The 26,137-nt window shown below is 45.3% G+C and overlaps 1 protein-coding gene across 1 annotated transcript; it reads left to right on the top strand.

Annotated features, from left to right (window-relative positions):
- Window positions 1–1,888: 1,888 nt before the first annotated feature.
- CD80 (CD80 molecule) lies at window positions 1,889–25,004 on the top strand. Its single transcript, XM_054391895.1, has 7 exons — window positions 1,889–1,976; window positions 2,104–2,203; window positions 14,042–14,205; window positions 16,529–16,867; window positions 19,684–19,965; window positions 21,863–21,988; window positions 24,898–25,004. The coding sequence occupies exons 1-7, from the start codon at window positions 1,889–1,891 to the stop codon at window positions 25,002–25,004; spliced, it is 1,206 nt and encodes a 401-aa protein (XP_054247870.1).
- The last annotated feature ends 1,133 nt before the right edge of the window (window positions 25,005–26,137 follow it).

Here is a 26,137-nt window from a genome sequence, read left to right on the forward strand (position 1 = left end):
CTGGGGAAGGATCTAGAGCAGAAGTCTTACGAGAACTGTTTGAGGGAAATGTATTTGTTTAGCTTGGAAAAGGGAGGCTCGCTCTCTACAACTACCTGAAAGGAGGTTTTAACAAGGTGGGGGTTGGACTCTTCTCCCAGGTAACGAGTGATAGGACAAGAGGAAATCCTTACAGCCTCAGGTTGCATGAGGGGAGATTTAGGCTGAACATAAGGAAAATTTTCTTCACCAAAAGCCCTGGAACAGGCTGCCCAGGGATGTAATGGAGTCACCATCCCTGGAGGTATTTTAAAAAGTTGGAGGCATGGTGCTGAAGGATATGGTTTAATGGTGACTTGGAAGTGCTGTTTACAGCTAGGCTTGATAATCCTAAAGATCCCTTCCAATAAAAACAGTTCTATGATTCTCTGATAAACTGTACAGCAGTAACACAGTTGCCAATTAACTCTATAATGATACATTTTTTATGATCCAGTAAGTCCAAATCACTTTAGCACCAGTCCATCTAATCAATCTAATTCAAGAAAGCTAAGCTGACAAAAATCTCAAGCAAAAGAGTGGCAAATCATTACTGGTAAGAAGGAGCATTTTCTTTAAATAAAAGTAATTTAAATAGTTAGCCAGAAATGTGCATTTGAACAAATGGTTTTAATCTTGGTTTGCATTTGCATTTTCTGTTTTCCTTTTCCTTGAAGAAAACCAAGTTTTCCTTGGTGTCTAAGCCTCTCATTGTGATTATTACAGTTAATATAACTCCTTACACTCTACAGGGGTTTGTTTTTGCAGGAGGGTGTGCAATACCTGTACAAATCTACATGACTTACTATGTATTTACCCCCTCGGGCTCCTATTTATTAAGTGCTTTGCTTTACTTCTTAGGAGTTGTTTCAGACTGGTTTCACTTGGCTGCTTGGTTCTTGAGGGCTCTGCCCTTCCAAGCTTTAGGGGGAAGGATGGCTCACATCTTTTCCCTGCTCTATCTCGGAGCAGAAGGAAGGGGCTGGCAGTGCGTGCCTTGGGAGAGAAGTGCGTGCCTGCTGGAGGAGGAGGAGGGACCTGGTCCTGGTTCCTCCACCTCTCCTGCCAGGGCCCATGGGTGCTCTCCAGAGCCATTTGGTCCTGATGGCACATCCAGCAGCTTCTCCCTGTCCAGGTGTTCAGCCGTGATGACCAACATGTGAAGCTTAAGCAGTCTGTCTTAAATTTTCTACATGTAACTGAACGTGATGAAGTTCATCCAGCTGGGCCTGAAATATTGGTCTGTTTGTTTTTTTTTTTTATCTCAAATATTGTTTTATAAGATTGTTACCAAAGTGGTGTCAAGGATATTGAATCAACTGCTTTTAAACTCCAACCTGAGATGCCCCACCAGTGCAGACACTGCCAGACACACGCAATACCTGCTGGTCACGGTCTGGACCCTTTCCTGTCTCCAAAGTACGAAGCCCTCCTGCCTCCTTGCTGGAGGGGCATCCAAACCAGTATGGAAGGACAAAGGTGGCACTCATGCCCTTCCCCATGCAGTGGGGGTGTCGGGCAGCCAGCAGCCTTAGGCACGCCCCACAAGGAAGCCGTGGGCGGGCAGGAGGTGACTTATGAGGCTGAGCGCTCCTCCGCTGCCTGTTCCCCGCCGCCCCCAGCAAGGACTGAGTGTCTTGGTGGCCTCCTCCCTGCCTCAGGGGGTGGCCTCAGGACCGCTTGCCCAGGGAAGCCACAGGTACTCCGAGGCACTGGGGAGGGAAGCAGGGTGTGTTGGGCTTGTGCTTGTGGCTTTTGGGGGCAGCAGCAGGCAGGAAAGAGAGAGGCTCAGCGGCAGATGCTGTGGCTCCTCAGGCACCGCTCCTCTAACCGTGTCCCACTCTCCTCCCAGCCCAGGAGCTGCGGGAAGATGGTGCACCTGCCTGCCTCCCTGCCGGTGCTGGCCATGAGGCGGTGGCTGGGGCTCGGGCTCTTCGTGCTCCTCTACCTTAGTTTAGGTAAGCAAGAGTGGCTGCTGTGGAAGTGCGGGAGGGGTCGTGCTGGGCCTCAGCAAGCAGTAGCGTGCGTATGCTGGTTGGCAGGGGACAGAGCCCCCAGGGCACTCATCCTGCTGTTTTCTGCCAGGGCTGCCGCTGGGGCAGGCTTTAGGGTGGCTGGCTCTTCTCACCATGGTGATGAGTGCTGAGGAGCCAGAGGAGCAAGGTAGTCGCTCATCTCAGCTGGGGTAAGAGAAAGGAGAGTGTTTGAGGGGCAGCTGACACCTCCTAGGAGTGTACGGTACAGACCCTCACGCTTCAGCATTGGCTACGGGGCAGTTTATGCAATTTTTTTGGTGGCTAAAAGTGACTGTGTAGTGGGGAAGACAGGGCAGAGCAGCAGGTCAGAGGGCTCCCAGCTGCCTACAGCAAGTGCTGTCTTCAACAAGCCCCCATCAGAGGACTGCAGGGACTGTGTCCTCCTCTAAGGACCTGCCACAAAACTCACTGAAGTCTGCAATCCCTCCTGACCTCAAGAGGCTTGGGATGAATCTTCTCAGCTTTATAAAATGTTAGCCCTCACTGGGTTGAGGGTTTGTGGATGAAAAATAGGCTGTGCTTATTGGCAATTTTAGTGTTTCATTGCAGCTAACAATACTCTAGAGCAAACCTGGGCCGAAATTAGGCTTTGGTTAAAAATCAAGTGATAAAAAATGAGGAGTGTTTCGTGCTGATATTGTGAAACTGGGAGATATTTGATGCTGAGTTTCATTTTGAATTTCAGTCTCAGAATGTAAAAACAAGACTCCCAAGTATTTAACAGGGATTGATTCACAGAGCTCACTTGTAAAGAAAGTAACCACCTCAAATACTGCTCGTGAGATTTCTGCTCTCCTCTCTTCCCCCACTTCTGTGCTTGCAAAGCACGTGTCAAGCATGGGCATGTTGCATTGGTCAATCATTTCTCTTTCTGTACTTTAAGAGCTTGTGGTATGTTGTTAGTGTAATTATGATCATATGTAATTTGCCAGTCCTGTAATTTCTCTAAAAAGGATGTTGATTCCATTGCCAGATATGGGCAATAGTTGGATATGCAGCGCGATGTGTGCTGATATCCAGTACTAGAAATAGGAGTTTGATAATGGAAGGATAGGTGTTCCTGTAATTTGGCTTTTTTTCAATACTGTTTACTAAAGGAATGATAATTTATTTTTACTTCCATCTCTCCATCGTGTGTCTAGGGCTCTTCTTGTAACTTTCAAGTCACCTGCCCAGTTTCAACCAAATTTGATAGGAAGGCAGGGCTGGCAGAGATGCAGTGTCCTTGTCCAGTATGTGGAAGCTGCTGGGTATTCACAAGCAGCACCCAAACAGCTGGAGCATGTGCTGTCCCTCCACATGCCCAGCCAACTGCCAGGGGGCAGGAGGAAGCTGCAAGGGGGACTATAAGGAGCATGATGACACCGAGGGCTTGGGAATGGGCTCCCAAAGTGTGGGAAGAGATGTGGGGAGGTGCCTGGGCTGGCAAACACAGGGCATGAATCCATAGGCCAGCAAGATTTGGACATTGTGTTGCTGAGAAGACATACTTCAGCAAATCTATCAATTAAAAAAATCTGAGATTTAATTCTGTAATAGGCAGAGTTGAGGGGTGGAGGTAGGGAAAGCTATTTTAAAAGCATTGTATCAGCTTTTGTGGTATAATTGGTTGATGCTTCCCACACAATGAGTCCTGGTGCCCCCAGGAGCAGGTTGTTTGGCAGACTTGTAACAACAGCACAGCCAATGCACTTCCTTTCTGCCTCTGTATGCACAAGTGCACACTCTGCCATCTTTCTCTCAAAAAAGAGGTATCCCTACATTAGTGAACCTTGGGAATACATGGTACAGTACCCACAAACAAGTGATTTTAAAAGCTTTTACTAGGACTTGTAGGGTATGTCTTCCCTAGGTGGCCCACAGGGACCACAAGGACTGACTTCTGACCTCGTCATGGCAAAATGAAGCCCTGAAAACCTGCCACTGCCCTGCCAGTGACCTCCCACACGTTGTTAAGTGAATCGCCAAGGCCAGCATTTGCAGAGCTGACACCACACAGGACTCTTTGTAACCACATCGAGTCACAGTTAAAGCCAGAACCTGGAGTCTGTGGCTACATCTTGTGTGCTTGGGTTTAGCCTAAGTGTCCTGGTGCTTGCACACCTCCATGCTGTAGCACTCCAAAATGTCAGGTAGCATACTAGTATGAAAGAAGGTGTGCTCCATATACCCTGTGTAAGTAGTAATACAGAGAATGCCAAGCTGAGTTTTTACGTTGTCATAGCGGAAGGCAGCATTTGGGGCCTTAATTTAAAAGGATGATTTGAAGGTTGTATTTCATAGGAAATTGTGTATGCCCAAGCTATATAGATACATTTGTTTCCTCTTGAATTAAACTTTGGTGCTTTGGGGTTCACCTGAGGTGGAACCCCCATGGACTTGTTTTTCTCCTGCCTTTGCACCTTCACACCTACCTACAAATTGCAGTGTGTTCTCAGTCGCAGTGTGTTACACTAGGAAAATGTTGCTAGAAGTGGTCAAGGATCTTGAGAATAAGTCTTATGAGGAGTGGCTGAGGGATCTGGGGTTGTTTAGTCCGAAGGAGGCTGAGTTTATCACTCTCTACATCTGCCTGAAAGGAGGTTATAGAGATGTGGGTGTCCATTTCTTCTCTCAAAACACAACTGAAAGGAAAAGGGAAATGTTACTGAGGTTTAAGTTATACATTAGGAAAAACTTGTCTGCTGAAAGGTTCTCAAAGACTGGAACAGGCTGCCCAGGGAAGTGGTCGATTCCCCATCCCTGAATGTACGTAAAAGCCATCTAGATATGGTGCTCAAGGATATGGTCTACCACTAGGCCCTGGTGAAGCTGATGATCTTAAAGGTCTTTTCCAGCCGCAGCCATTCTGTGATTGTATGAAGTCACTCAGTATGACCTTTCCCTGCCCTGTGTGCCTATGTGGCATAGGCACTGATTGTAGGATTGCAGAGCCCAGCTTTGTGTGCAAGGAGTATTCCTTTTAAGCCTCCCTGACCCTTTTCTTATGCTAGGGGACCATGTAGTTCTTGGTTTCTTTCCTAGTGGTGAAATTTTTTGGGAAGTTTGGAGGAAAATCCCTACAGCTTTTCTGAGATATTGGAGAGTTCAGAGAGGGGGCAATATCCACTTCCCTCCCCATCGCAAATGAGCGTTTGGTCACAAGTAACTCGCTCCGGGAATCCCCTCTAGCATATTACTGCCAATGAAGAGTTTGGAGTGGAGCTGGATTTCAGAAAGGGACAAAGAGGGAGAAAGAGAAAAGATTCCACCCCCAAATACTGAAGTGTCAACGAGCTTTAGGTGCTTGGCATCTAGTTTCTGTGCCAGCTACGGTATGGGTCATGCATAGGGCAGATTTCGTGGCAGACATAGCAGAAATTTTTCTTTACATATCGGATTTGCCCACTTGATCACTGGATGCAAATTGAGTTTCCATCTTATTGCTCTTGCTGCCTTCAGCTGGGTTTTTGATTTCTTTTTTTTCGGATGAGTTTCTGTCTCCTCCTGTTCCAGACATGCAGAAAAGAGATGTCAGTGGTGTGAAAACAAGAACGACAGAACTACGGAACTCATTTTTCTGTCTGTGTATCCAAAGTGAAACCCACTGTAATGTCTTCTATGGAGAAATAGAAACCCAACTAAAGGCTCCAGCTTTTGGTTAGAGATGTTCTTTTGCTTCTTCTGTTGTGTATTTTTAAAATGAAAATATTCTTTAGGATAAAAAACCACAGAGAATTAAAGGTAGACAAGCTACATTGTTACACAGTCAAAATAACAGCTGTATGCCTGCACACTGGGTTTGTAAAGGGACAGGTCAAACAATCCTTTCACTCACATTGTTGCCTGATTCCAGTTAGATCAGAAGGAGTCCAGATAACTTTGGAGAGGTCACATTAGTCTAAGGTAATGTCTGTTTTGCATTTTTTTGAATACTGAGATATTTGTAATCTTTCTGCAATGTGAATGTCAGGCATTCCTGCATTTAAACTTGCAAAGTTTGGGGACGAAGATTTTACAGACCAGGTAATTTACCAGCCGAAGTTACCACCACGCACCCTCACACCTTTCCTGTTCATTGCTGCCTCAGTTCTGAGTTACAAGGGTGGGTTAATGGGCATAATTAATCTGACATAAATGAAGGCTGTCACTGAGGGAGTTATTCCCCTGCCATGATTGTGATAAGTTAGTTTTCTGCAGCAGTCAGCCTGCTCTCCTTAGTGCCAGCTTGCTCTTACACTCAATACTGTGTACCATGGAAGGGGAAGCAGATCGGCTGCACAGCTGAGATGCCTGAACAAGTCACTGCCCCCATAAGGTGTGGTTCTGCTCCTCTCTTCTCTGCTTCTAGCTATGTGATCCTCCTCTCCTGTACACTGGTTCTGATATGTGTCTGGTCCTTGGATGATCTAATTCACCTTCCAGCTTAGTAGAAAGTTTCCTTTTTCCCCTTGTTTTATGCCAGCCTGGTATACTGAACCTGCATCTGGAGAGCCCTGCAAGCAAAACAGTGGGAGCATATGGTATTGGAAGTAAAAGGGGAGCCACGTTCCCTCTGCTTATGTGGGGAAGGCATGAGTTCAGTGCCAGTTTCCCATCTGGCTGCACCCTGAGGTTATGCCAGGCTGGAGGAGAATTTCCACATTCAGAGAAACCTCCTTCCTTTTAAACTTGTTTCCCACTACAAGCACTGTGCACATGTAGATGTGGTGTTTTCCATGAGGTGGCAAAATAAATGTGCTGAATGCAGTGAATTCTGTTTGCTTGATGAAAGGAGGCCAGTTTTGTTTATAAACAGGTTAAAACTTTATGTTTAATCATAGCTGTTCTGTCTCCTTGGAGGGACACCACCATGGGGAGTCTCAGGAGGTCAGATGAGAATATGTACATCTTTCCCAACATGGACGTGCCACAGGCTTTGCTTCTGCTTTTTCACTGTTATGCCTTTAAAGTATCATTGGTCCCGGGGGACTCCTTGACTGAAAATAAAAGTGCTGACTACTGGCTAATGGTGGCATCTCTAGCTATGCTGTGCTCAAAAGATGTTCACTTTTTGGTGAGCCCAGAATGTTTACCATGTGATATAAAAAGTTGTTAGAAAGAACCACTGAGGCAAGTGCCTCTGTGCACCACTGCTCTCACCATTACAGGTACCCTTCAATGCAGATCTAAACGCCTGCCAAGCAAGGATTTCATTCCTATGCTGAGGGTAGTGCTTCAGTTTGAACAGACCTCACCATCAAACACTGCTTCCTGACAGCTGAGAGAGCCTCTTCCCTGCATTGTCCTGTCCTGTGATGCTCCAGCAGCTCCTGTCCAAGTTTCTCATTTCACTCCCTCTGCAGCTATTGTAGCTTTCAGACACCTCTGGACTGCTTTGGTCTTGTTCCATTAGTCATCCTTCAGCTAGTTACCATTCACCATGCAGCACTCTTAATGGGGCTGTTTAATCTCTTCTCTAGCTGCAGGGTTATTGTCAAGGTTGTCATCTGCAGGGTGTTCATGAGTTAGTGCCTGTTCAGGGACCAGGTTTTTATAGCAAGATACTGCCTGGCAGGCCTGTGGCACTGTAAGCTGCACTGGTGGGTATTGCCATTGCTGTAGGCAAGTACTTTAGAAGGAAAACAACAATTAAATATTGTAATTTTTCTTATTTTGAGTGGGCTTATATGAGAGGTATTGTGTTTGATTTTCCTGGTTGCTGGGCACTTTTACCTTCTGTTAGTTTCAGGAATGGGCTGGCTACTTGGGGAGCATGCAAAGCAGTGAGATTTAGCAAGCACTGAAGAAAACTGTGGCCTTAAGCAGCAGGGAGGACCTCAACTTCAAAAGCTGTGCTGCCAAGGACAGCAGTATATGCATGGCAGTGGTACTGGAGGAATTAGGAAAATTATCTGAGAACATCTTCAGCTGGGAGGAAGTACAAAGTGATCCAGTCAGCAAGGGACAGAGTCTGCAGGGGAAAAAAATTAACAAATTTATTTTTAGCTTTGCGTGTGACAAATCTTCCCCAAAGGCCTCTCTTATACAACTACCACATCTAGTGTCTGCCCCCAAACTGGGAAAGCATAAGAGTGCTGAGCCAGAAATCCAGGCAGGAAATTGATCTCAAAAGGAACTAAAATACACAAATCCTCTGAGGATATCCACATTTAGTGTTCCCCTTGCTCCTTTTAATTTTAGTGGAGTCACCCACTCTACACTCTGGTAATGGAGAACAGGAGAAGGTTCAGAAAGACTCTTCCCTTCTCTCCTTTTTCCAAGTCAAAGATGTCCTTCTGTCCCCACTGATAATATCCCTGCCTGCATCAGCATGGGAAATAAGCAGGACTCCATTCCTCTCCTTCCTGAATGACACCTGTGTGGAGAACTCTGCAGCGAAGGGGAAAATCTTAAGACATGATACAGTCCCATATAGTCGCCATCCCACCCCAGCATCCATTGATGTCTCATCTCCAGCTCCTCACTTGGATCTGACTTCCTGGCTAGTACCAAGATCAGAAATTTGCCAGCTGACTTGGAATAGCTGGAATCTTCCTCATGTTATAAATAGTCTGGAGATACCCAGGCAGTGGCCTTGTCCCATCCCAGGCAGTGGTGACTCAGAAACCAGTAGATCTTTATCTCAATTACTGAAACCTCAGCTGGAACAACAGGGAGGTATACTGGCCAGAGCTGCCCCAGCACTGAGCAAGCCAAAGTATTTCTCATTTTGTCTTCTCAATTGCTAATTACAGATCATGGATTTTTTTTTCATGATTAACAGTTTCCTTCCCTTTGAAGCCAGGTTTTTGACAGACTTGTGACTCAGTAGTGGTGCTTCCTTTCGTTCCTTGTCTGACTGGGTTGCCTTGATGGTTTATTGTGGCAAAAAGGCAATAAGAAGTGTGAAATCTGCTTTCAGGTGAGCAGTGATTGAGTCTGGAGGAAGCAGAGCCTTCAGTCTGAAACCTGCAAAGGAAACCAAAGTCAGGGGAGGCCTTCAGCAGGAGTATTGCTTAACTAAGAAACTGGGCCCACACTGGACTCTAGCACATGTTCAGAACACCCTGTGAACCCCTCTAAAATGAGTGTTACCTACAGTACATGACTGCTTATCAAAGTATACTCAAGGAGACAACTTCATTAGAGAGCTAACTTCATTAGTCATCAGCAGGGCCTTGAGTTACATGCTGCTGGAAAAAAATGGGTTTACTGTGCACCTAAGTATGGCCTGTCTTTCTGTCTATCGATGAAAGCAGGTGTGCTCTGTTTTTTTAGCTGCATCACGACTTCAAGGATTTCTTCACCAAAGGCTTTGCACATGAAACAAAATATCATTAAAATGGAATAAAGGCTGCTGAAGGAGTCAAGAACCCAAATGCCATGAGGATATTACAGTCATTGCCAAATCAAGCAGTACAGAGACAGGCAAAGCAAAATTACTGTTTTGTGAGGGAGGAATGTGAAGACGGGAAATGCATAAAGCCTTGTAAGGGGTGCCTTGCCCTTGCTACACTGCTCCAAGAAGGGCATCCCAAAGTTACAGCACATAAGCAAACAGAGTTCAGCTTTTAGAACAACCACTTCAAACCTTTCCCTACTTCAGATCTGCCATGGCATCATCATAAACTAGGATTAATGCCATCACTTAACTGCTGCAGCCATGCTTAGGAAGCATGAGCGGGTACAGGGAAGTGAGACTGAGTGGAACTGCAGCCACATGAAGTGTGTCTCTGTTTCTCTTCAGGATGCCTTTTCTTCTGCTCCGCTCCCTCACCACATCAGGAAGAGTAAGGGAACCTCCCAAGAGGTCAGCATGGCACAGGGGAAACAATCTGTGTTTGCAGCTGCTTCACTTTGCCAGAGCAGCCCAGAGCAGCAGCAGGCCTGTGGTTCATGACCAGAAGGTTGGGCTTGAGGTTGTGCAAGAGGAAAGGGCTGCTCTGCTCCTCCTTTCTTTGTTTGCTGAGACCTCTCTTTGTGTGCCTCTACTTGCTGGAGTGGAGTCTGAGTAGAAGGAGCCTAGAAAGCTTGCCAGGCACTCATGCATGGGTTAATAAGCAGGGCCTGGCAGCACTCACTTTCCTCTATTTATCCCATCTTTCTGGTTGTACAGGATCATTTCAGTGAAACACAGAAGGCGGCAGTGTTTTAATGCTCTGCTGAAACAATATCTCCACACACAAGTTACCTGGGCATCTCATGGGATCTTTCTGTGATCAGTGTATTCGCAGGAGCGTGTCACAACACAGAGCATTTCCAGCTCTGTACAGATGCGTATTGCAGTGTAGCACAGGAAGTTTTAAGTGAATGTGAAATTTAACTCCATGGAAAGCTTTGGGAGAATTTAATTCCTCACTGGTAAACTTGTCTGGGGTAAAGAAAAGACCAAAAGGAAGTATCCAGTCTTTAACAACTCAGCTTTTCAACATTTCTCAGTTTTCAGCTGATTTTCTGTCTTGCTCAGAAATCCCCATAAAATATTGTGTTTCTTCAAAGGATAAACCTTGCAAGTTTGAGGTGAATGTGCTCTTCACAGAAAACGAGGGATGTGAGATGCAGAATTAGCAGAGGGCTGTTGGATATGATTCCTAAACTGACCCCAAGAGATGGCCACCAGGAGAAAGCTGCAGCTTCACAAGATGTGTTTTCCTCAGCTGGGCCAGACCCAGTTGCTAGAAGTTCCCTCAGCACACCATGATGTGCACTTCCTCCCAGAGATGCCCCAAGTCACTTTCTCCAGCAACACATAGCTGGAGAATGAGATAGGTGTCAGTGCTCCATCAGAGCAGGAGTCCCAGGTGCAGGGTCCTTGGCAAAGTCAGTGATGCCAATAGTTTCATTGTAAAAGAACACAGCCGTTGTTGCAAAGATAAGCAGGGAACCTCGTGGGAGAACAGCAACACCAGGCTGTTTCAGCCCTCCTGGTTTTGGAAGGCCACCAACAATTCACTTCAGAGATTTTTGCATGGCTGCTGGTCAAAAAAAAATGCATAGACCCACTCTCTTACCTGCTGCTTACACAGGGGCAAAGGAATCCAGGTCCAACCAGAAAGACCTTTCCCTTCATGTGCACTGCTTTGTGAGTTGTGTGCAAGGCAAGGTAACATGAGGTAAGACCAAAAAAGGGCAACGCAGTCCAGAACGGCAGAGGAATGAAGAACAGAGGGGAAAGTGAATGAATGGCTTATATTCACCAGGAATTATCTGTAGGTTTCCAACAGTGTAACACTGCTTCTCTAGGGCATCCCATGGTCTTTTACTGCTTTTTACAGTCAAATGTCTCTGCAGGACTTCTGTCCCAGAGGCAACCTGCTCTCTTGTATCACCTGGCCATATGTGTGGTCAAGAATATGCAAGCTCGTTGTGGCTGGGGAACTTCTGAAACATGGCTTGGGCAAGGAGTGGAGGAAATAGGGATACAGGCTCAAGAGGTGTCCTGCCTGGTGACTCAGAACAAACAGGAAAGGACAGGTTTCCTCTACACTCACCTTTCTGTTCTAATTAACCCTGCTCATAGGTTTGAATGAAGTGTGTTTTTCTGCCCAGGGAGACAGAAAGTCAACCGTTTCATGGGTTCAGCATTGCCACACACTGCAGGCTTCCAGTGATGGAGTGACATGAGTGCACAGCAAGAGTGCAGGTGGGCTCCAGGGAGGGGTGGGAAGAGGAAGGATTTTTTTTTCCTAGAAATGTCATTAAAAATAATTTCTGCAGTGGATACATCCACCATTGCCTGGTTACAGAGAGCATTCAGCACAAAAATGGGACAAAACTGAATTTTCATTTTTGCTTTGCAGTTCACCTTTAAACTGAAAGGGGACTTTTGTGGGGCTGAATGACTCTTTGTGGACTTTGGTTCCTTCAGGCTTGTAGCATTCAGGTTGCAGTTTCAAAGCTGCAGAGCCTTTTAAGGGTAGATGTGACATCAGCAGGAGTTTCCAGCTCCTGCACATGTACTGCCTAGAAGGTTTTTGTTCTCCTTTTGGTTGCGAAGGAGATCCTTAGGGGCAAGATACAGACAACTTCATACAACTCATGATGCGATGTCACCCTGACATTTACTGTACGCCTACTCTTCCCCTATTGCTGCAAAAGAAAATAGAAAATTATCCATATCAGGCTCCACAGTCCCCAAGTTTGGCTGGCTGCTTTTGTGAGTTTCTTCAGCAACACTAAGAGCTGAACTGTGACAAATAAAGATGTGGTCGAGGGAGAAAACACACACACACAAGACTGACATGCAGGAAAAGGAACTTCAAGAATCACACCTTAAAGTGGGCTGCTTTTAAGGTGAACAGAAGGAAATGCTTTTTCACACAACATGTAATCAAACTGTGCAACTTTTCATCACAGGATGATTCACAGATTTTATAGATTCATAGAATGGTTTGGGTTGGAAGGGACCTTAAAGATTATCTAGTTCCACCTCCCCTTGCCATGTACAGAGGCACCCTCTACTTGACCAGATTGCTCATGGCCTCATCTAACCTTGCCATGAAGACCTCCAGGGAGAGGGCATCCACAACCTTCCTTGGCAACCTGTTCCAATGTCTCACTGCCCTCACTGTAAAGAATTTCTTTCTAATATCCCATCTAAATCTACCCTCCTCAAGCTTCAATCCATTCCCTCTCACCCTATTATTACAAGCCCTTGTAAAAAGTCCCTTCCTGGCTTTCTTGTAGGCCCCCTTCAGGTACTGGAAGGCTGCTATAAGGTCTGCTCAACCCTCTCAGCCTGTCCCCATAGGGAAGGTGCTCCAACCCTCTAATCATCTTCATGGCCCTCCTCTAGATCCACTGCAGCAGTCTGATGTCCTTCTTGTGCTGATAACACCAGAATTGGATGCAGTACCCTAGCTGGGGTCTCACAAGAACAGAGTAGAGGGGGAGAATCACCGCCCTCATCCTGCTGCATCTTTTGATGCAGCTGAGTACACAGTTGGCTTTCTGGGCTGCAAGAGCACATCGCTGGCTCATGTTGAGTTTTTCAGCAGCTGACACCCCCAAGCGCTTCTCCTCAAGACTACTCTTTAGCCATTCCTTGCCCAGCCTGGATTTGGGATTGCCCCAACCGAGGTGTAGGACCTTGTATTTGGCTTTGTTGAATTTCATGAGGTTGGCTTGGGGCTACCTCTCAAGCCTGTCAAAGTGCCCCTGGATGGCATCTCTTCCTTCATGTGTGTCAGCCAGACCACACAGCTTGGTGTCAAACTTGCTGAGGTGCACTCAATCCCACTGTCTGTATCACTCACAAAGATGTTAAATAACACTGATCCTAGTACTAACCCTTGAGGGATTCCACTTGTCACTGGTCTCCATTTGGACATTGAGCCATTGACCACAGCTCTCTTGAGTGCAACCATCCAGCCAACTCCTTATCCAGTGAGTGGTCCATCCCACAAGTCTATATTTCTCCAGTTTGGTCACCAGGATGTCATGTGGGGCAGTGTCAAATGCTTTACACAAGGCCAGGTATTAACTCTCAAAGAGTTCATCAGGAATTATTTGCCCTTGGGGAAGCCATGTTTGTTACCACCAGTCACTACTTCTTCATTTTCTGTATACCTTAGCAAGGCCTTCAGGAAGATCTGCTCTGTGATCTTGCCAGGAAAGAGGCGAAACAGACTGGCATATAGTTTCTGGGATCTTCCTTTTTTCCCTTTTTGAAGATGGGGACTATGTTTCCCCTTCTCCAGTCAGCAGTAACTTCACCAGTTTGTGATGACTTTTTGATGTGATGGTCAGTGGTTTGACAACTTCATCTGCCAGTTCCCTCAGGACCCGTGGGTGGATCTCGTCAGGCCCCATGGACTTGTGCACCTTCAGGTTCTTTAAATAGCCCCAAACCTGATCTTCAGTTGTAATGGACAGATCTTATTTTTCCCACACCCTACCTTTGATTTCTGGTGCCTGGGCAGTGCAGGTAGAGCCCTTTATGGTAAACACTCAGGCAAAGTAGTCACTGAGCACCTCAGCCTTCTCCGTATCCCTTGTGATCAGGTCTCCGTTTTCCTTTTGGAGAGGCCCCACATCTTCCCTATATGTCTTTTTGTCACTGATATGGAAGCCAAAAATATAAGTGCATTCCTGAAGGGGCAAGAACTCTTCCTGGAGGTCAGGTCTAGCACCATCGGCTACACTGCTGATGTCGAGACTCCTAAACTCCTGGCTGCCCAAGGCTTGCAGGGTATGGCAGTTCCTATCCCCCGTGGTGTGGAAGAACTGGCATTTCAACCATTCTCTACTGGTTACTGGCTGACACAGGTCAGTGATCTGAGTGGGCTCTTGGTTTGCCCAAGTCTAGTTGCTCAGTTTGCAGTGTACTATAAGGGGAAGTATAGGTAGTGTGGGTGTGGGCAATCTGTATTTGAATCTTTCCCTTTGGAAAACCTTTGGAAGTGGCCGAGTGGAAGGAAACCAGTTAAATGAGGGGTTGCTCCTTTAATTGCATACTCTAATTTGTTTGTTTGATATTAAAACATTCCATAGTGTTGCTGGGACTGCCTCAGTGTGTTTCCTACAGATTTAATGTAAAGAGGACAAGCGGGGAAGGGGTAGGTGTGCTGCAGGGAGGGGGCTGAAAGCTTGTTTCATGTCCCAGCCTCTCTGTCTGGGCTTAACTTCAACAAGCAGCCCTCAGTGCTGTCCCAAGATCTGGCTAAGCATCTGCTTGTCTCCCTGCAGCACTGGCAGCTGTAGGATTGTGAAGCACATCACTGCTAAACAAACGAGCTCTGGCAGACAGCAAGCTTGTGGCAATTTGAACATCACAGCATCCTAGTCACACACTGAGCAGTGCACTGGGAGCCTGTGTACAGGGTAGCTGCTGTCAGCCATTGGCTGTGACAATAATGTGTAAAACAACATCAGCCAGACTTTGCTGGGAGTGGGTGGTGGTTCTTAGGCTCAGCTTTGTCAAGCATTCATTTCACGCTTCAGGCAGAGGCTTTGCACATGGGGTCTCACCTACACGAACGGCGGATCCCACACTCTCCCCATCAGCCACACTCTTCCTGGTCAGGACTTTCCTGCTTTCTCTCTCTGACATGTTGACTGAGATCTGTTCTGCAGAAAAATGAATTTGAATATTTTCTGTCCTGAGGTCAGCTATTTCTTTGGTTTTTCTGCTCTCAGTGGAGTGCAACACGCTGGTATCCCCCTTTTGCTACCATAGATGGATTCAGCTTTTCCCTCTGTTCTCTCTCTATAAATTGGTGTAATCTGATACCTTCGTATCAGAAGAGTAAAATATTTTGTGTAAATCAACTAAAACTCTCTCTCTACCTTTTTTTATCTCCCTTTCTTATCTCCTGGTAAGGACAGAGAGGAAGAGAGGAGGCAGGGTGGGGAAGAGATACCTTACGCTACCTGCTGGCAGATACTTAGGTAATGAGGCTGAGCCAAACAGGGCAAACATAAAGCAGCTCAGGGATAAGCATCATCCTGAAGGCTGCACAGACCTAGGCAAAAGCCCAACCATCTGCCCTGGCCTTGGTGCAGCACAGGACTGTGCATCAGTACTGGGTCACTCTTCCAGCAATGGCAGGGGCTCCTTGCTAGACTCCTGTGTGTCAGGACCTACCTGACGGGAGAGACGAAGGAGCATGGGAAAGCAGGACTGACCACGGGAGTGGAGTGCATAGAAGTCATAGTGAGAACTGGGGGGATTACTGATAATCTGGTCCAAGTTGTGCCTAATTTTCCCCTGCAAGGGTCTCAGCTTGCTATTGTAGCTACATGCCTGTGTACCAGCTGTGGCACCAACAGAGATGCTGAGCAGGAATTGGGCTGGTTTGCAAGTAATACCAATACCAAGGGAGGCCCATGGACCTTCACAAATAGAAATTTGTTTTAACTAGATGAGAAAAATTGTTCATTTGCTAACACACAGAGGCTGATGAACAGTGTTGCTGTAACCTTTGCTTGTCATTGTAGAGTTGCTTCTTATTACTGAATCATTTAAATTCAAAAAGACCTTTAATACCATTGAGTACAACTGCTGACCTAGCACTGCCAAGTCCACATCTTGAAACATTTAGGGGTTTATGTATTTTTGATTAAAGAAAACAAAACAATAAACCCAAACTAATATTCAAGTGTGGCCTTATTTGGCATGCAGGGAATGCACCAGAGGGTCACACAGAGTGCCCAGACACTGAGCTTTCCAAAGGGAAAGCAGAGATCATAGAACTTGAAAGATGTGTGTTTTTATCCCTTTCCTTGAATAATGGCAATTCTTTACTCTGAGGTGTGTTATTTTTAAGGGGCCAGCAAAATTTCTGTTCAGGCAGGTAACTCTGCCTTTGTCTTCGGTAATCCACAAAGAATCATTGTGTGCCTACTAGCTTGGGATCCCAAGTAGGTCTGGAGCATCGTTTGAAAGGCAATGTCAAGGGAAGCTTCCCTTCAGGTACATTAGTGGGTGCAGACAGAGACAAAATGTGCAGCAGACCCTGTCACAAGACTGTACACCACTGTCTCACTGACTTTCGTTTGCCCCCCATCTACAGGCTATGCACTGGAAAAGAAAGTAATCAAAAGCAAAATGGGGGAAAAAGTGGGCCTGCCTTGTTGTCATGAAATTCCCAGCTTGGAAAGCCTACACAATTACCGAATCTACTGGCAGAAGAGCACCACAGAGGTAGTGCTGGCTTATGCAAAGGGGAAGAAGATCTTCGGGAATGAGCGGTATGACAACCGGACAGAGATGGACACCAGGAACTTCACCCTGTGGATCTCCCCTGTAGAAATCCTGGACAATGGCTCTTACCAGTGTGTAGTTCAGGAACTCAAACCTTTGCAGAACTCCTATGTTGTGTGTGATAAGCATGTCACCTTCTTTGTTACAGGTAGGTGGGTTGGCTCTCAACACCTCAGGCTTCAGGGTGCTAACCTCTGGGTGCAAAAGAGACTCCTCCAAGCTCCAAGCTCCAAGCTCTAGTCATAGTGTAGCAGATAGGTTTTCGTCAGGAAGCCTAAAAGAGGACCAGAAGGTGCCTTCATTATTTCCATTATTTCCATTCTAACAGTCTCTCTCCTCCCTCGAAGCTGCTCCAGGTATGGAAAATTTGCTTTTCCCACCATCAGCCTAACATCCTCTCCTTAATGTCTCTCTCTTGGGAAAGGACCCTTCCCCAGGCATCACTGCTGCTGGGTGCCCTATACCACCTCTGTCCCCTGCTGTCTTTTGGGCAAAGTAGAGACTAAGACCTTGGTGCACAGAAAGCATCCAAGTCAAAATAGGAATGGGGTGGCATTGCTCCTCTGTGGCCACAGCAATGTCCCAGTCCTGAATCCAGCCCCTGGGGAGCCCAGATTCTGTGGGGGGCTGGCCAGCTCACTGGCTGCACTGCAGCTCCACAACCTAAAGCCAAACTCAGCTGAGATTTGAGGGTTTTTTTACCTTAAAGAAATAACCTAAGTTCCTTTGCTCAAAACAAATCAGAATCTTTTCTTGGAGGCTACAAAAACTTCGTTGACGTTATTTTCCATTTCTACCACTGTTTTTGTGGCAGTCAGTTTCAACCAAAGGCAGAGATACTGGTAACATATATAAATATACACATACATTTAAATACCTTTAGCAGCTATGTTCCAGGACTCATACAGACAAATCAGTGGATGAGAATTCCTCATCTGGAATGAGATTTGGCAACAGAAGAACACAAGCTCCTAAGGTTTGCCATTGCCTGCTTGTCTGAGGGCCTTGTGGACATATGTGCAAGGAGACAAATTCACTGATCTTTCTGGGAACCAATGTGAAAAAAGGGAAGTGTACTGCCAGCACCTTTTCTAGCCATGAGGGCTAAGGAGTTAACTGTATGAAAAAATGTGAAACAGTAGATCTCTTTTCCTCCCTGCAAATACTCCTTGTTTTTTTGAGTAATGAATGGGTTGCCCAGAAAAGTTGTTGATGCCTCATCCCTGGAAGTGTTTTAAGACTAGGCTGGATGAGGCCTTGAGCAACCTGGTCTAGTAGGAGGTGTCCCTGGACTGGATGATCTTTAAGGTCCCTTCCAGCTCAAGACATTCTATGATTCTATCTTAACAGGTCAGTTGTAGAAGAATTCTGCTCCCTTTGATGAAATGGCATCAGTTATTGTGGGGATGAGGGAAGGGAAAGCTCTCCTCACCCCTGCTGGAATCAGGCTAACCTGAGAGAAGTAGAAAGGAGTTACTCTCTTGTGACTGATCAGGGAGGCTCAGTGAAGCTGGCTGGGATGTTTGAAGGGACTTTCCAGACTGGATACCAGTGCCCTATTGCTCAACAGATAGTGGGCCTGGAAGGAAATCTGTATCTCTTCCTGTCTGCTGCTGGTCAGCCATGCAATGCTGAGCAAGTTTCTTTCACTAGTCTAGACCATGTGCTCATGGTCTGCAGAAGCCATGGAAGACGCACCATGACTGCAAGGCCATCTCTGCCTTGCACAGATCCCAGCAGTCACGTGGTGGTCAGGTGGTGAGTCAGGCAAGGAGTGATCACTGAGCTGCTCCAAAAAGGATCATTTTGCAGTGAATTGTGCAACCTGCTGCAGCTCTCTGCCTGGCCTTGCCAGGGCTGGGGCTAGTGCCTGAGAGGGTGTGCAAACTATGGGGACCTACAGCTCGAAAGGGTGGGAGAGAGACCTTGATCCCTTTGGCAACAGTTGGTGGTGTTGTGACTTAAGTCTCATGAGGAGTTTCTTTTTTTGACGAGCGCCTCTCTTGCTAAAGATGTGGTCCCACAGAGGTTTTTCTGGAGAGTTGCCTTAAATGGTTCCGTTGCCATCCCTTGCATCCTCCTCCTCCTTGCCCTGGGCTGTTCATTGCAACCTGTGGGCATCCTTAGTTGTACCAATGCAGCCATTTACATTACAATGGTGAACCAGAAGGGCAAAGGGAAGCAGGCTGAAAAGGACACAACCTTTCTTGTCCTGCTTATGAGAGGACTTACACGTATTAGTCCTCTCATCCACTTCACCATGCAGCCTCACGAGCATTTACAGCAATACATCCAATCAGAGAGGAAAGGCATGGAACAGTCTTTGAGGGTCGGAAACCTCTGAGACTGTCTTTGGCAATGAGAGGAAAGTCCAGCGAGAACATGGTCAGAGAGGACCTGTGTATTGCTGCACATTTTTTCAATGACTAGTATGACTTTGTCTTGCTCTCAGCTGAGCCTTTTGGAGGGGCTCTCATGCATAATGTGTAATTCAGTCTCTTGCTGGACACCTGGATGAGAGATCAACATGTGATTTACCTCCTTTCCCAGAAGAGATCAACCTTCTGTGATCTTCTGACTGGGAAGGGACTAATGAGGGAGGGAAAAGGAAATTGTCTGCCATTGCCCGTAATACAGATTTTGATCCTTGTTTTTCCTACCTGCTTTATGATTCCTTCTGTTGTTCCACAAGTTGCTCTATGTAGAGAGAAATGCCAACACCAAAGTGATGGGAACTTGAAGTCTGTATACTGTCCAGGGAGGAAAAGAAGCAAAGGCCAAGGCCATATCCAGTCAAGGTTTTGGGGGGAATGCCAAGGCACAAGGTGTGGGGGGGGGGGGAGCAGACAAATTATGATAGAGGAAGAATGCCCTGGAGGGAGTCTTTGCTTTGACCACAAGTGATCAGGACCACAAGCCTCATTGTAATCTGACAGAATGGTAACTAAATCTTTCTTGCTTCAGCTGACTTCAGTAAGCCAAACGTAACAGCAGAAGAATTTGCTAGTTCTTGTGAGTCATCTGAGATGATGGTAACATGTTCTTCTCATGGAGGTTTCCCTAAACCTAAAGTCTCCGGAGCCCTCGACGACAAGCCTGTGGTGTGGAATGCCAGCCAGGTGTCTGAGTCCAGCCTCAGCCTGTACAACGTCACTGCCCAGCTGTGGGTCAGTGTGACTGAAGACATCAGCTTCACTTGCTCCATTGAATATAATGGCTTTGTCAAGTCCACCAGTTTGCTTCTGAGTAGGTTCAATTAACAGTTTGTGTTACAAAACTGTAACTGCCGAATCTGAGTTGCCTTTCTGCAAAAGTAGTAGATTTTGTGTGTCTGCTCATGCAAGAATGACCCAATGATCCCACCTGTAAACTGCATACCAAAATGTTTCAACATCTGTGAGACAGCAAAGGTGGGAGAGGAGAGGTACAACAGTGGCTTTGTGCTGCTCTAATGGGAGTCACAATATGAGAGGGTAACCGAATCCCCTTGTGATCTGGTGATGTCAACCTTCAAGGTTCCCACAAGTTGGTGTTGCCACCATTCAGTGCTCCTCTATACCTGCCTGGTTTGCTGCCAGTTGTGTGATGGAGATATCGTATTCAAATGGAGGGACCTGAGAAATGTGTGTGCCTTAAAAGCCACAGGTTGCACTTAAAAGAATTTCCTCATTTAACAAGTAAATGTACTCCTGCTTCTCTGACAGAAACTGAGAGCTGCAGCCAAGACAAAATTCTGCTTTCATACACCTATTTAATATAGGGTTAACTCATCCAGAAAAAAATCCATCACTCTCTTGGCTTAGAAGTGATAATAGATAAATCTGCGCTTTGAAAAGATTGAGGCAGAAGTGGAAACAGCATGAGGGAAGGCAGCACCATAGAGTCCAGGTATTTTGCAAGAAAATGGTTGTTCTGAAAAAAAGAAGTGTTCTGAAATGTCTCTGTGTCTGATGTTTTCACTGTAGAGCTAAGGACACCTTCAAGGGAAGCTAGAGAAGCACTGCTTTTCCTAGGGAGTTGTACCTTATTCATTAAGGTACCTAATTCATCCAGGGGGCATGTGAGGAGAGGTGTCATTCAGCTTCAGGACAAATGCCAGAAACTAGTGCCTTATGCCCCTAGAGATGGTATTGGAAAAAGGCTGTAAGTATCACACTACATAGAAAAGGAGAGCAACAGCACACTATTGTCAGGTTCTCAGAGGAAGGTGCAATCAGCAGTGACAACAGCAGCCACAAAACACCCATTTTTCAGCTTCTAAGATGTGGAACCACTCCCATTTTGTTATGATGGAAATGGTGCTGAAAAATAGTCTGTCACGAACACAGAGCTTCAGACCAAAGCCAGCCTCTGGTAAATGGAGGAGGCAAAGCATACAGTGTGGTGGAAGATTGTACAGTGGATCAGGCTAGTTAGAAATTTAATGATGCTTAGGAGTTGAATGATGCTTAATTGTTACAGATGTTGATGATGAAAATCCAAAGACCTCGGAGCATGCACCAGGTCTATCCCTCCTGTTCAGTTAGAGTTGTCCTGTACTGTAGGAGAACTGTAAGAACAGTATGTTGCCTGCTCTTATGTCCAAGTGGTAGAATTTCCATTGGTGGAAAGCCAAAAGCTCCAGATCCACTGAAACTGAACTCTGCCACAACACTCTTTCTGCCACACAGAAACAAGTCTGTCCTAGTCTGTTTAATGCACCATTCTCCATCACCTGCAAATCCAGAAGGAAAAAAAAAAACAAACATAAATCTGGTGAGACCAGTAGGAAAAACTACAGAGTACCTCTGAGAGTGGAAGTTTTCTGGATACAGACTCAGACTTTTCCACCAAGATTAACCAATTTCCTTAAAAACAGCTTATGTATTTTAAAGTATTGCCTGCCTCAGTCCTGTTCTGGACAAATACCCAGCCTTTCAGATTCTGTGGGGCGGTTAAAAATTTCAGCACATAGCAAATGCAAAGGAATGGAAGAAATTTAGGTGCCAGCTTTGTCTGTTTGTTTATAGAATAGGTGAATTTTCAGGCTGAATATCTGAGTTAGAATTTGGCCAGAATCACTAGAATTCACTTGCCTGCTCTTACATAAAAATGTCAATATGTTCTGAGTCCCTTTGTTTATATTTTATTTCTTCTGTCTCAGGAAAAACAAATGACTGCATTGTCTCTACTGTGCCTCCACCTTATAATGTCATTATTGCTTCAAGTATCATCATTATTATCTTCCTTTTGGCTCTCACCCTAGCAGCAAGATACCTCCCAAGGCATGGTAAGTGTTACTCCTTTTCCCAGAAACAGTCTCTTAATGCTTATGGAGTTTCTACGTAAAATACACATTTATAGAAACTACTGACACACAAAGTATTTTTGTATCTTCCTATCTTTTCCTTGGTTTTTTGGTTGGTTGCTTGGTTTGGGTGTTTGGGGGGTTTTTTGGTTTTTGTTTTTTTTTTTTTTTCATGCAGCATCTACTGTCATGAAATATAAGTCTAGTTTAGGACTTTCCTCCATTTTGTGTGCAAGCAGCACACAAGTGTGTTGATAGTGAAGAAGTAATGGAGAGTTTTGACAGCAGATCAGAATATTTCCAATATACAGAACTGAGCAGATTCACAAAGGTTCATTTTTATGTGTTAAGGTGCTCGAAGATGCCAAGAATCTGGTGGTCTTGATAGATGAAGATGAGCACTAATGGTTTCAAAATTGGATCACTGTATACACCCTGCATAGATAATCCTTCAGAAAATTCACAGACCCAGTTACAAAATGCATAGGGATGGAGCTGCAGAAAGCACTTAAGCATAGCAATGTCCCACTTTTAGAAGAACCCCAGGAGGGATAGATGGATTTGGGTGGCCAGAACTGCACAGGTGAGGTGCCCTGTCCAACACTATGAAGTCTTCAGTAACTCCAGATATGTCTCCAGGAGTTTTTCAACAGCAAAGGAGACCTCAAGCATTTTAGAGTTAGCTGGCAGCTAAATTGATTTTTTTTTTGACTCAACAAAGTCTGAACTGTTTCTTCTAATCATATCTAAGATGACCTAGCCAGAAAGACCCTGAGGATGTGAAGAGACATTCCATGGGTGTATAAAGGCAGCTAGGCATCCAGGCAGTATTGAAAGTCAACAGCAGTAGATGTCCCATTCGCACTCTCCTAGCAGCTTCGGAAAGCATTCCTGGATAAAGACTGTAGGCTTTGCAGAACATCAGAAATATCACCCAGTAAAATTCTGTCAGCTCACTGGGGAAGCCAAGCCTAGCGAGAAGAATGGCAGACTGGGAGTGCTCTATGTTCAGCCCACTTAAATCAGAAGCCACCAGTCTGAGCTGAGCATCTTATCTCATCCTGGCCGCAGTGGTCTGCCCTGCTGCAAAGACGTTATTTGCGAGGCAGCAAGGACTGCGTTCACTCAGGGAAACTGCCAAGTTTGTTTTGTACCTTCTGCTACCTTGATTTCAGCTTCAGACAAGTTCACTCCCAAGTGAGAAATGTGGAGGCAGCTTTACCATTTTTCCTTTCCCCTTCTCACCAACCACATCCCTTCAAAAACAAATGTGACCACTGAGTCAGGCTGGGCTAATTTTTAAGTTTTACCACAAAGAAAGGAAGCTCCTGGAAGGCAGTGACTACACCTGTGCACCTCCTCGTTTTCCACTCCTGTGCCCCTATGACAGCAGTGCTTGTTCTCCCCTGCTGTTCCCTGAGGCTATGTCAATGGGAAAGCAGCAAGTAGGTTGAAACTGAGAAAATCACAGCTGATCACAGCCTGTGCTGCTATCTGTGTGGATAATGAGCTTCTAGTTATAAAAGAAAATGAACTGGAATTGGAAGATTTGGCTCTAAACAAATATAGGCTGGAAATTGAAAGGTTCTTTCCGATTAAATTAGTAAGATTCTGGAGCACTCTGAGATAGCTTTTTATATAGAAACCATATTGCTTTAAAAGGAGATGTAAAAAGCATTCCAGTGTGGTAGGATGTGATCAGCTACAACAGCATAGGACATGGCTGCACAAGCTGGAATCTCCCTTTCAGTCCATTTTCCTAATATGCACAGGGAGTCGGTTTGCCGAGTCAGGAGGTGCTATTTCGTACAGCCACTTTCCAGACCAGGCATACGCTGTAAAAAAAATGAAGGTAGAACTTCAACCCAACTTCCCAGTTTGCACAGTTGTCACATTTCAGTGCTGCTGTGCATTGCCACTTGCTTGGGAAGGGAAGTATCTGTCTTAAGAGCTGGTGTTGCTACAGATCACCTTTCAAGAGCTATTTTAGGAACAGAGTACCTCTGTTGTGCTGGAATATGGAAAACTGAGTCAGGAGCTGCCTTGAAGCTAAGAGTGGTTTCTGAGCTCAGAATGCCATGCTTCAAAGAGCATGTGTGGGAAAGAATAGAGAGATGGAGCAAAATGGAAATAAGAGGTGTGTGATTGTGGCAGTGACCAAAACATAGAGATGCTTTGTTGAGGGTCACAACTCCCTGCTCTGAGATGCTCATAGCTTATCTTTGCAGTAATTTAAGAACGGAAACTGTCTAGATCTTCTTTATATCTTCACTTAATTTAACACCAAGATTAGACCAAGGTGAGAGGTCACAAAGAATAGGTTAGGATCCATGTTGTAAAATTTGTGCAAGTACAATTTGCTGTGGTAGTACAGCAAATTCAACTTCAATTATTGAAATCATAGTCATTCATAGATACTGAGACAGTAAGGGAACCTGTTTAAGCTGAACTCCTTTCAAAGCCCTGCAGGAACTGGTTGACTGGTTCTAACATTGCCATTCTTTCACTCTCATGATAAACTGCATTTAGTGACATGGAACCTTCACCATCGTTTCCCTTCTGACACTATCTTAGCATGTAGCAACTCTCTTGGTGCCAAGCTGAGGTCCTAGCTCTGTACTAATGGGAACTACTATGCCTATATGACACTGTATAAATAAGGTTGATATATAACAGCTTTCTATCAGATCAGACTATGGCTATGGGCCAGCCCTATTCAGATATACTGCAAGGAAAAGTGGAAGTAACTAGACTTAAAAAATTTATTTACCTTTAATATCTTTTCTCCTTTCTGCCCACTCTCAGTTACACTTCGCTGAAAAAGACTTTTGGATTCAACACTTCTGTGTCTCCTGGCATTTCAAATACTAATGGGGAATCTTCTTTTTCAGTCTGTTCTCCCTGTTGTAAGCCTCAGGATTCAGTGGAAGAGGGTGTGAAAGAATGTACAAAGCTACCCACAAGCTCTAAAATGGCATCTGAAACATCATCTGTGTGATCAGGTCACACTAGCAGGTAGCTTTGTTCACTGTTCTTCTCTTGGCAAAATAGCTTCTGAAATACTATTAGATTCTTGTGTGATGTTAGTTCCCAAAACCACATATGGCTTTTAATATGATGTCTGCTGTTCTTTAGGGGAAATAAAAGCAGGAGGGCCCTCGTGCCCTCAGGTTTTTCCCACTCACGTCACTGAAGGAATGATGCTCATGTTGCTTGTGGGGCATTACTTTGTTTAGGTCATTTCAAATTTACAGAAATATTAATTTAGCAAAAAATCTTAAAGGACCAAATTTCCTGGGCTGCTAAGCTGTTTTGTCCACAGCATGTACCCTGCATGGGTGGCCCTACAAGTTTTTTTGTGGCATTCCTTTCCATAATTAACATAAAAATTTAAGGACTGAAGGTGAGAGAAAGAGAAATGAGAAAAAAGGATGGTTTGACAACTTTGACTGTCAATGTCTTCTCTGAACCTGTGTAAGGAAGCTGGTGAGTATCTGAGAGGTGGGTCTGTAGCATGATCATGCATCTTTCGGGATCTGCAGTGACATCCCCTGCCACTGCCCTTGTGCTGATTTTGTAGGGCCTCCCAACTAAGAACTGGGCAGTCTTTTCGTTCCTGTCCTGTTGGACTCATTTGTGAATAGCTCATCACTGCTGCAGGTCCCACATATGGCTTCATCCCCTGGGGGTTATTTCTGGCTGACGCCACATGAGCCATGTGCCTGACCTTATGTGTAAACATGGGAACATCACTGATGATAGAACTGAATGAGTGGACAAATGGTAGTGAGGAAGAGGTGAACAAGAGAACAACTCCAACTTTCCTGGTAAGACTAGCAATGCTAGTCCACTTCTGAGATATTCCCATTTCCTTCAGCATCTGGAGAAATGGAAAAGAAAAATTTTCTTTAAGGCTTGCCCAGGCATCACTCGTATTTTAAAGGAGTTACTTTTAGTAACAAAGTGTTGTGAAAGATGGGCTGAGGAACAGTCTGGTTTACCAAGATTTTATGACTATAAAGCATTCTTTTAATTTTTCCTTGAAAGCTCATCTGTGATCTTTGGAAAGACATTTTACAACTCAAAAGACTTGAGAAAAGATAAGCAGCTAACTGTTCTTATTCACATCAT

Source organism: Indicator indicator, chromosome 1 (assembly GCF_027791375.1).
Source record: "Indicator indicator isolate 239-I01 chromosome 1, UM_Iind_1.1, whole genome shotgun sequence".
In the NCBI taxonomy this organism is placed as follows: Eukaryota; Metazoa; Chordata; class Aves; order Piciformes; family Indicatoridae; genus Indicator; species Indicator indicator.